Here is a 12,136-nt window from a genome sequence, read left to right on the forward strand (position 1 = left end):
TACAAGTTTAGAAGAGATGGAAAATGCCCTATCTTTTCAAATGCAGTTCTGACATGCAGTGGATATAAAAAGTTTACAACCCCTGATAAAAGGCCATTTTTTGTGGTATAAAAAATGAGACCACAATAAAAAAATTCAAAACTTTTCTCACCTTTAATGTGCCCTATAACCTGTACAATTCAATTGAAAAACAAACAAATCTGTTAGGGGGAAAATATAAAAAATAAAAAACATACAATAAGCTGGTTGCATAAGTATGCACACCCTTAAACTAATACTTTGTAGAAGCACTTTTTTATTTAATTACAGCATTCAGTCTTCTTGGGTATACACCTGCCATCAATTAGAGATTCTGATTAACCCCAATTAAAGTTCAGCTGTCCTAGTAGGATTTTCCTGACATTTACTCAGTTGCCTGCTACAGCAAAACCATGGTTCGCAGAGAACTTACAAAACATCAAAGGGATATCATTGTTAAAAGGTATCAGTCAGGAGAAGGGTACAAAAAAATTTCCACAACATTGGATATACCATGGAACACAGTGAAGACCATCATCAAAAAGTGGAGAAAATATGGGACAACAGTGACATTGCAAAGAACTGGACATTCCTCCAAAATTGATGAAAAGACAAGACGAAAACTGGTTAGGGAGGCTGCCAAGAGATCTATAGCAACACTGAAGGAGCTGCAGGAATTTCTGGCAAGTACTGGTTGTGTACTACATGTGACAACAATCTCCAGTATTCTCCGTATGTCTGGGCTGTGGGAAAGGGTTGCAAGACAGAAGCCTTTTCTTACACAGAAAAACATCCAGGCCTAGATAAAATTTGCAAAACAATACATCGTCTCCCAAAAGCAGGTGGGAAAATGTATTATGGTCTGATGAGACCAAGGTTGAACATTTTGGCCACAATTCCAAAAGGTACGTTTGGCGCAAAAACAACACTTTGCATTACCAAAAGAACACCATCCCCATTGTGAAGCATGGTGGTGGCAGTATCATGCTTTGGGGTTGCTTTTCTTCAATTGGAACTGTGGCTTTAGTCAAGGTGGAGGGAATTATGAACAGTTCCAAATGCCAGTCACTTTTGGCCCAAAACCTTCAGGTGTCTGCTAGAAAGCTGAAGATGAAGAGGAATTTCACCTTTCAACACGACATTGACCCCAAGCATACATCCAAATCAACAAGGTAATGGCTTCCCCAGAAGAAAATTAGTTTTGGAATGGCCCAGCCAGAGCCCAGACCTAAATCCAATAGAAAGTCTGTAGGATGACCTGAAGAGGGCTGTGCACAAGAGATGTCCTCGCAATCTGACATATTTGGAACGCTTTTGCAAGGAAGAGTGGGCAAATATTGCCAAGTCAAGATGTGCCATGCTGATAGACTCCTACCCAAGAAGACTGAATGTTGTAATTAAATCAAAAGGTGCTTCAACAAAGTATTAGTTTAAGGGTGTGCACACTTATGCAACCAGGTTATTGTATGTTTTTTATACTTTTTCCCCTAACAGATTTGTTTGTTTTCAATTGAATTGTACAGGTTATAGGTCACATTGAAGGTGGGAAAAGTTTTGGAATGATTTATTGTGGTCTCATAGTTTTATATCACAGACACCTGGCCTTTTAACAGGGATGTGTAAACTTTTTATATCCACTGTAAATGTCAGAAGTGAGTAGCAGACTATAAGATAGAATATGCAGAAATGGAAGCAGGATAAGTTTCAAAAGAAAACTATTTGAACTTGAAAATAGATCCCATAAGAAAAACATTTGTTTTACAGGTATACCTGAAAAAATGAATGAGGTAACTGCATGGAATTTATGGAAGAGGTTTAGCAAACTTGGATGTGTATTCTACAAGCAGAATCATATAGAGAAATCGTATGATATTTGTTTCTGGAAACTTACAATTAAGGAAACAACCAAGACCAATCCCAGAAAAAAATCTCTCTTACAGGTTAACTTTTTTCTGTGGTGCGGTTACAGGTTAAAGGAGATGGTTTTATCCAAGTTATGGCAAAAAGGCAGACTGCATCCTGGGATATAAACTTGTATGTTTTAGGAATGATTTCTTGGTTACAAGGAAAAGGAGATGTTTATCTCAGCCATGCATTTTTTCAGAGAAATGGGGACTGACGTTCAGAATTTGATATCCAGTATATCTCAAAATACATTATCTGACTGAACTGAAATTTTATACTGTTGCAGCAAATGATGAAATGAAAATTAAACACTATGCACATAGCAGTAATGTGTTAAAAAGTGTCTATATTAAATCAGGAAACGCTTAAAATAGCAAAAGCTGATTTAGCGACCCATTAAGAACGAAAACTTACAATCTCGAAGACACAGAACAGCAATTTTTTTTTGCCAGGGTAAAGAAAATTGCTATTCCACAAAAAAAAAAAAAAAAGTTCAAAACACAAAATAAAGTGGGGGCTTCCCTCCCCACACACACCCCTATTTAAATGTACCAACTCCGAGATCGCACCACAGTGAAGGAAATGGCAAAGTCCTGAAAACAGCCCAGAGATTTTTTTCCCCTGGCATTTTAAGGCTTCACTCTTAATGGGTCGATAAATCAGCATTCGCTATTTGAAGTGTTTGCTGATTTAAAGGGAACCCGTTAAAAAGAGATGAAACAAGTAGGAGAAAAATACCTGTCTTGCAAAAGAAAAAGAAAAAACAGCAGTCATAGAGTCTGAAAGGTGGATGAAGTAGAGGCAAAAGAAAGCCTTTTCAGCTGCAAAAAAAACTGGAAGAGATCATGCACTTCCCTCTGCTGGGTGAATTCTTGTGAAGAAGACTGAGAAGTTGGACACAGAGATCCACGGAGCAACAAATGATCTAGGTTGTATTGAAAAGCATTGCAAAGGTACTAACATTTTTATTTCAACTGTCTCTGTCACATTTTCTCTTGCTGACCTATAAAAGCTAGTTTTATTTATTTATTAATTTTATTTTCTCTATGTACACTTTGTTGATCAGGTTAAGCCCACTAGGTCATTGACTTAATTTCAGGGGAGACCTGAGGGTGGTATTCATATTGACTAGGGGAAATTTAACTGAGGTACTATTGAACTTCCCCTGCTCTTTTTGATAAGTGCCATGGGATATTTTAGATCCAGCAGATCTATCACCAACTCAGACAGATGGGGCCTCTGTTTAATGTGTGATCCAAAGGACAGTGCACTCAGGAGTGTAGTACCCACTTATGCTGCACTGCAGTTTCAATACTGGAAAACAAATTCAACTACCTAGTGTGGGAATGGGACCCACCGCCTTCTGCACCAAAGGTAAGTGTGCTACCTGTTGAACTACTGAGCTTGCATTAAGTTCTTGCTGAGCTGAGAAATGCAAGTTGGTGGTGAGGGGGATGTGGAGGTGGCAAGAAAAAGAAGTATTCTGACTAGTTAAATCTCGAGATCTCCTCGAGATCTCCTTATGCATCATCTGGCTTCCCCTTGAGTGACTGAATGAAGCTATTAATCCTATCTATACACTGTTAACTAGAGAACAGTTATAATTGCAGCTATCTATGACTGTCTTCTTAAAGCTTTATAAATGCCGGGAAACTTTTTACTGAAATCAATGCTTGCTGATAAGTTTCTGTTATATAGCAAATACATGGATGCTGCCCATTAATCTGAAAAACTGTGGCAGTTCTAAAACAATCACTTTTGATATTTCAAGGTGCTGAGTTATTTCATTTCAAATTCAAGATGATTAAGACATGCTGTACACTGTTAAGATATGTTATATTAAAACTGTTCAGTGGAAGTTGTTTAAAAGTGTAAGAATACTTTGCTGATACCCATCAAACACATCAGTAATGTATTAGTGGTCGATGGGGGAACTTTTTGCTCTAAGAGGAATAGATTAATTTGATAAGAGGCTGTTCCGTTCTTTAATGGGAGAGGAAAGTCTGTATAATATGGCAGTAATGAAAAGCATAATGTTGCAAAAACCTGCAATACTGACTGTAAACTAGAGTGCAGAGTAGAGGGCCATGTATTGTTGGAGAGGAGATCTAGAAAAGAAGAGATTAGTGCTAAACTAGCATCTTGACAGACCAGTACCAGTGTTTGAGATGACTTCTGCAGCAATGTTTGGAAAAGGCTGCATGTCCGTTAGCACAACTGTCTTCCCATGAGATGACTGTGGTATAAAACTAGTATATAGACACAAGTTGAAGAAAGAGAAAGGTACTTGCTAATGTAGCTTTAGTGAAGAATGGTATGTTCCTTAATCAGAAATAAAATACAAGTAATTTAGTTTACTGATGGTTCAGGGAACTGTGCTGCAAGCAAACTCTTACTTGCATTCGTCTGTCTAAAAAACACAGGCTAAGTCAGGATTTGGTCTTTTTTCTCATTGATGGCAAGAAGATGAGCATTGTACGTCATGTAGTATAATGATCACAGTACATCCAATTAATTAAATATTACTATTAACTGAACTTTTGTGCTATTTACTGCAGACCTGACTGTACTGTTATTTTCATTTTGCCAGTGGGGGTGAGATGAAATGGAAGAGACTGTACTTTTATAAGTAGGATGTCTTCAGATGTTTGCAAGATGCTTCTTACTTGACATATTCTAGCTGTCTGCTTTCTGTCAGTTTTATTTTTGAGACTGTTTAATTAAAAACAGTTGTCAAGATTACATTTCAAGGAAATTATCTGATGTGTTAATTAATTTTTTTAATATGCATTTATCTTATGCATGTTATGTAGTCGTTAATTGTCCTAACTGACTTGGTAACCTTGTTCACTCAAGAATTAGGAATAGAACCAAAATAAATAAAGGATACATGCCCATAGTTCGTCAACACTATTTATTTATTGGCATTATTCGTTTAAAAGGTTGTTGGATTAGGAAAAGCTCTTCAGAAGAAAAATGTAATTGCTAACGCTATTTAATGCCTTCAGTCCTCATTATGCTGCAAAATCACATTTTGTTCAGGACTGTTCACATTTTTGAGATAAAATCAGGAGCACTTGAAACCTGTGCTGTCGGCCCACTGTTTGAATATTTTGTATGTTTAAATATTAGGTGAGGTCTGGTTTGTGTATATATCGTTGTTATAATGGGACAAGGTTACTGTACACGAGAATGTGCCCAATTTTTCAGTGTTGGCATGGTACAAAGGTGCCAGTCCAAGTCAAACCTATCCTGTAACTCTTAAACAAAGAAAGCATATAGTTATTTGGGCTATCTTGACACAGAATGCAGATGAAAGAAAATAAACCTCTAGATATTTTAGTTTACCTATCCAACCTGCATGTCTGAAGGTGGAAGAAATGAAGGTGGAAGAAAACCAAAATATCTGTAGAAAACCCTTGAAGACAACATAAGAACCTGCAAATTTACACATAGACACTTTGACTAGAGATCATTATCGAATCCTAGACCTTGGAGCTATTAGTCAGAGATCTTAACCACTAAACCGTCCTGCTGCTTCGGTGACTTTCATACCCAAGGTAAGTTTTCCCCACTATAGGAAAACAAGGAGAAAAATCCATTTTTTGTTTTGAATGTGCATCGATAACTTAAGATACAAACAACAAACAATATGACTGATTTGTTTTACAAGGGGTAAACAAGTCCTGAGTGCTCATAAAACTCTGCCTTGATGCCAGGGACTCGAGCACATTGTAGTTTGTATAGGCTACTGCTTGTGCTCAAGATCGAATATGAGGGCAAGCAGTCCTAGAGGTGCTGCTCATGGTCAGACTCAAATATAAGTTCAGGCAAGCAGCTGTGAGGAGGAAGCAGGAAGGGGGTTTAGGGTTAGGGAGTGGGAAGGGAGGTTTAGATTGGGGGGATTGGAAATTTAGGTTAAGGAGTGATTGGGGAATTTAGCTTTAGGGACTGAGTTTGGAGTGTTAAGGTAAGAGTTAAGGTTTGGGTAGGGCTATGGGAACTATATAATTACGGGAGATCAAGTTAATGGGAGTTTAGTGAATGCTTGTAGTAGATCCAGTAAACAAGGCCTTCAGTTATCAGGTAGATATTGTCAAAGTGGCTTAGTCACTGCATTGCTTTTTTGTTGTAAGTGTATCAAAGTTTTATTTTGCACCATCAAAGCATATTATACTAGGCCATTTGACACTGCTTATGACATACAGGAAGCTGTGACCTGCTCATCTGTCAGTATATTCATCAAACACTGCATGCTAGAGACAACCATGCTTTTTACGCAGGGCATTGTTGGGATACTGTCCTAGCTATCTACCACCTTGGATTAGTCTTAAATTACTGCTTGGGAACATACCGTCTTGCCGTAAACCTACTGCAAGTGTTTACTCCAAAGAAATGCAGTACAATTATATGTTTTCTTTATCTTATCTAAAAGTAAATGTTCAAGAGAGAAACTCTTGCAGCAGTATTGACTTCCTTCAACCTCTTTGGAGTTAAATTTGAATTTGGGTATCTGCCATGTGTTTGGCATAAAGGGGTTAAAATCCTGAGTATGACCCAGATGACATTTGTTTGACTGCAGGCTCTGGTGCATATTGGATGGATCTGCCATTGGGGAGGAGATAAGTGATGATACTTAGGAGTGATTGCCTTTCTCTCTGCAGTAGAATTCCCAGTACAAACTAGGAGCACATTGAGGTTCTTGTTTACAAGAGGTCAAGGCAACCAATCATGTCCCTTACAAGTATGCATCACAAAGGCCCATTGTATGCCAGCCCCTTGGACGCTAATAAATATATGTGTGGAGGCCTGACTTGGGGGGGGGGGAAATGCCCCTGTCATATGACACTGCCCCTTCCAGTATGCTTGCTCCTTGTCCTGGATAATGTATGAACTATGTGGCTGTTGCTGGAGGAGGAGACAAGCAGGTCACTAGCTGCCATGAGCCTTCATGCTGGTATTGATCTTTTCCCAGGGCTTCTGATTCTGCTCATGGCTCTGAAGTTGACCCTCTTCTGGATGAGCTTTTCTGAGACTCAGCTTTCTCCGAATGTTTTGGCTCCTTTTGTCCTGGTGTCTTACCTTTTGGGTGTCATCCCAGTCAAAAGACCCATCAAGAGGGGTCTTCATTGATAATTATGGCAAATACACTCTTACGATATAATTTGATGTAAGAAGAGAACCCTCCTTGATGTGTCAGGAATTCCTTCCCTCTATCCCCTGTGTGTGCAGCTGGTTGCTGCAGCCAACTTTGACTGTTAAGATTCCCCTGTAACAAAGGCCTGCATATGATCTAATATATCACTTTTTAGCAATGGTAGTGTACCATATCTTTGTTCTTGATTTGCAGGAGTTTATTTGCTGGTGCCTAGGGGAAATCTCCTGGATACAGGGGGCAAGAGTTATTGTTTAATTAATGTGCTAATTGTTGAAAAGGATAAACCAGCCACAGGTCCCTCTTCGAGATAATAAAACCATTCACAGAATCCATCAAGTAGGCTACTCTTCTAGAACAACAGATAAAGTAAGAATTTACCAGGTATTGTCTTGTGATGCAGCATTGCTGCAGTAGCTTGACTTTTTTAAATACAGATTTCGTCTGAGTTCCACCATACTTTAAGTTTTTATTTAAAACTTATTAATTTTCTTATGTTAAAACTAGTTAAGTCTAAGCTACTATATTTCAGAAAGTGTACTGTCTAGAGATGTACCTGAAACTAGGTATTCAGGTCTGTTAATACAATAGCAGTGTTTATATCTAAACCATTCAAGATGTGAAATGTGTTTTATCTTGCTTCTTTTGAGGCAGTTACAAGAAGTATTAAGAGAGGTGTCATGAGTGCAGTGCTTTATAATCCATCAGATTATAATTATGCTGTTATAATCCATCAGATTACAATTATGCTGCTCATTTCTTTAGTGTAGGCATTTTAGAAGTAGCTATGACACCTGGAGGAGCCAAACTGAACGTAGTAGGATAAGAAATTAATGGCCATCTTTTAATGTGGGCAGCAACCTTAGCACTGATATACCCTCGCTAGAAGTGTCCAGATAGTATAGCTAGTGTAAAGTGAATAGAATTTTAAGTCAGGGTATTTAGATGATACTGTCTTCCAGGGCCAGTTATGAGCATGCAGACTTTCACTGACCTACCATTATGGCACACTGTGCTCTTTGAAGGTTAAGTTCAAACTGAAACATCTTCCTTCCCTGTATCCCGGCTGCCACACATTGTGCCTTATAGGACCACCTAATGACTTATTAACTTTGGAGAAGGTAATTGGCTCTAGGAGACACTAGGAGTGACAACTTGAGAAAATGACAGCTTGAAATCAAATATCAGATGTCCTGATGTAGCTGCAGGTAACGTAAATAATTAGATGGGCAAAAGATGAATTTTGATCTTTTATAAATTGTTTACTTGTCTGGTAAAATATCAATTAAACTGATGGTTGCAACTGTTTTTTTTAGTCCAGCACTTCCTCTGCATTTTTCAATAAAGCATCCTCACACATTGTCATGGGAGTATTACAAGATGTTCCAGTGTAAGGCTCATCTCGTAATGAGACTGATTGAGAACCGTATCAGTATGGAGTTCATGTTACAGGTATGTTTTTAGTATCTTTTTCAGGTTTCCATAAACTTCTACCTCATTTTAGAGTACTAATCATAATTATAGCATTCAGGCTGCACTTCATAATCAAACACTGTGGTGTATTTTGGGATCTGTATGAATGATATGGAAGGCTCAAGTGTTGGTTGAAGAAGAGAAATAAATTGTACTGTTCCCTATGGGTCATATTCAAACAGCCCAGATCAAAATCATGTTTGAATAGCATATGACTGTTATGAACAGTAACATATGAAGTCAGTAAGGAAGTTGCTGTTACATCTGGGCAAGCATTTGTTTACCACAGTAATTACTGTATACCTGGGCTCACAGTAGGCTAGATGTTAGCAGTGTATTCCCCGATGTTCTTGTGGATCTGTATTTTAGATTATACAATGACTGCCGATTAGTATTCCAAAATGTGCGCGCTGATTGGCCAGCCCAACCAGCGTGCCCGTTGTAAATCCGACATACACTAATGGGAAAAGGTCCGGTCGCCAAGACTTTTTCCAGTAGTATAAGTCTTGATTTTTTTTGTTTGTGTTAGGTAGCAACGGAGAAAGGAAGATCTCTGTTGCTGTAATCTCGCTATGTTATATGCTTAACATAGCAAGATATCTTAAAAAAAAAAAAAAGCAAAGGAGATCTTCCTTTCTCCGTTGCTTTTTTTAAAGTTATCTCGCTATGTTAAACTCGTTTAACATAGCAAGCTAACTTTAGAAAGGGAACAGAGATCTTCCTTTCTCCGTTGCTGTTTTTAAAGATACCTCGCTATGTTAAACTCGTTTAACATAGCGAGACAGCTTTAAAAAAGCAACGGAGATCTTCCTTTCTCCATTGCTTACTCTACCTAGCTCTGATGTACTGCGTAAGCATACGCATGCGCAGTACATCAGGAAAAAGCCCCAGGATAGCGGAAAACCGCTGAAGGGCACCACACAGGTATTATACAAAAGCATTATTTAAGAAAAGTGTTTTTTTTTTCTTAAATGTCATTGTATAACAGCAGTAACCCACGTCTGGGTAATGCTAGCTTTACCCACAGTTGTCTTTGTTTGGTCACTCGGGCTTCACCCTCGTGACTAAACTACACCAACCGTGGGTAAATCTAGCATTAACCACACCCAGACCTGGGTTATTGCTCAAGTAGAAGATATGGAAGGATTGCGCAATAAAGTCGAGTTAAACCTGGTGACAAACTGGGATTTTAAGATAAGATGCTGTACATTGTTGGCCCTCCCTTTTCTCCTTCAAAGTACTTCTTGTTTCAGCCGTCTTAAAGTCACTGTTTTTTTTTTGTTTGTTTGTTTCACTGTGGCCTTCACCATGTCATTATAGATGAAGAATGCATACATAAACTTTAATGAATTTTTCACATTGTTGTATGCTTACTCGGCTTTTATTGCTCATTGTCATAAAAGCATATTTTTTTTTATTTAATTTTTTTCAGTGTGAGCTGTTTAATGCATTTACTTAATGTATACCCACTTCACGAGAAAGGAAATCCATTTTCATTAACTAATTTATTTCATTACTTGTTGATCATATAGAAGTAGAGCACTTTCTGTGAAGGATTACGGAAGGCAGATGTTTTTTGTATAGTTCAGTGCTGCAGTAGTAGCTTTTGGGACTATGGCCACATGAAGTGTAACAGCCCCCCCCCCCCCAAGCTTTCAGAGCATTATATCCAAGTCAGACCGACACTCTTCTTACTTGCATGTATCTTCTCCATGAAAAAGGAAATCCATTTTTGTTAACTAATTTATTTAGTTACATGTTGATCACATAGCAGTGGAACACTTTCTGGGACATCTGTTTTCTTTTTTTCTGAAGTTTGCTGAATATCAGATATGTAATTCTGAAAGTGTTGTCAGTTCATTATGAGGCCTGTCTTAGAGAGTTTGCAGTTAAGCACCCAAATGGGGAACAATTATTTTCTGTGTTTTAGATTTTAGGTATTGGGACTAGATGTCGGATACTGAGAGTGCGTAATTTCACTGTGTGTAGAAAACAGATTCCCCTCAAATACTTACACAGCAGGTGTCTTTTTTGCTTGTGGCATGAGCACCAAGTCACAAATTGTCCTCATTCTGTAAGATTAAACTAGAAGAGAGTCAAGTGAGGTGCGAAATCTCTCCAGGACTACCTTAACTAGGGATAGTTACACAGTGTATCTAAAATCACCATGATGTCAGACAGATCTACCACTGACTTCATACTGAAAAAGAAAGTACTTGGAGTTGTATCCTAAAGAGAAAGATTGCCTGGATGTTGATGATTTTCCATGAGTCTAAAGAACCCCCTAAAATTGATGGTATTGAGTCCGGTGAGGATATTTTGCAGCCTCCCCACCACCAACCTTGACCAGTACTCCAACTGAGACCTATAACATTGTCCCTCTGTTATGTAGCTATGTATTCTGAGGATAATGTTTCCACCTCTACTGAATGTCTCCAACAGTTGGTCACCCCAGAGGCATCTCTACAGGCCTTGTTTCTGACACCTGTAATATTTGAAGGTAAGGTCAGTATTCCCTTGGTCTTGTTCATCCCTAGAACCACTAATGTTGTTGAAGAGAGTTTCAGAAGCACACCTGCATCCTGAGGCCTCTAATGCAATCTTCTCACCATAAGGTCAGGGCCAAGCATTCCAGTCAAAAATATTTTTTTTTTCCATTTTTCCACAGTATCAACTGGGAGGCCCTCATCTCATCCCCTCTTTCAGGCTCCCTCCCATGATCTCATGAGGCTGGCCCAGGATTCTGCTTTTCTTGTACAGCCTGTGCTTTGTAGTGAGCAGCCATCAGTGTTAGAGGTCCATTCTTGAAAAAGGGAAAATTTATCCCTGACCCCACAGGACCAGGACTGCTGTGATTCAGAGGTGAACAAACAAGCCTTCCTGTCATACTGTCCTCCTCCTCTATATACAAATCTGGCAATGAGCACACCTTGTTGTCTTCTTCTCCCCCAGATGATGTCTCATTTCGGTTTTCCATTAAAGAATGGAGGATTACTTCAAATGGAAAGCTGAGTAATTTTCTCCAGCCCAGCTAGCACAAAGAAAAGTTCTGGGCTTGCCAGAACCTAAGCCCTTAGCCATTCCTCCAATCACTGAAGCTTTAGAGGATGTCTTTGCAGATACTTCCTTAGGAGCATAGGAGGTTGCTATGTTAATGGCCCTAGAGCCTTTTTTAAGCTTAGCTATTCATGCCCCAATTTTCCTAATTATTAATGTCTAAGGACTAGAATGAGTTTGAGATATGCCTGTGCCTTAGGGCATCTACCCTAATGGACATAGGCAGCAAGCCAGGGGTGAATTTGTGATTTCCCATCCATTGGTCCAAATTGCATTTGAATAGGCTTAAGGAAGAGCTCTGCTTCAAATGAATGGAGAGTCTGTTCCAGAGAAGAGGTAATCTCTGAGTGAGGTATTGTCACATGCTTTTGCCAGGTCAAGGTAGGCATTATGCATCATTTTCCCCTCATCCATGGCTTTAGTTGTCTTCTCAAAGAAGTCCACCAGGTTTAGTAAGCATAACCTGCCTTTGATGAACATGTTTTGTGTATGTCACATAAGATATTTAGATACTTGGGTGGGTTAATT

At 38.8% G+C, this 12,136-nt stretch overlaps 1 protein-coding gene across 1 annotated transcript in view; it reads left to right on the forward strand.

Annotated features, from left to right (window-relative positions):
* TAF2 (TATA-box binding protein associated factor 2) overlaps positions 1-12,136 on the forward strand; it is a 2,150,018-nt gene that overhangs the window by 1,043,051 nt on the left and 1,094,831 nt on the right. The window contains exon 11 of the mRNA XM_044066916.1: positions 8,395-8,530. Within this exon, the coding sequence (XP_043922851.1) occupies positions 8,395-8,530 (136 nt within the window). The remainder of the gene's footprint in view (positions 1-8,394; positions 8,531-12,136) is intronic.

The sequence above is a fragment of the Protopterus annectens genome, chromosome 3.part1, assembly GCF_019279795.1.
Source record: "Protopterus annectens isolate FY-2018-M chromosome 3.part1, PAN1.0, whole genome shotgun sequence".
NCBI classification, from domain to species: Eukaryota; Metazoa; Chordata; order Ceratodontiformes; family Protopteridae; genus Protopterus; species Protopterus annectens.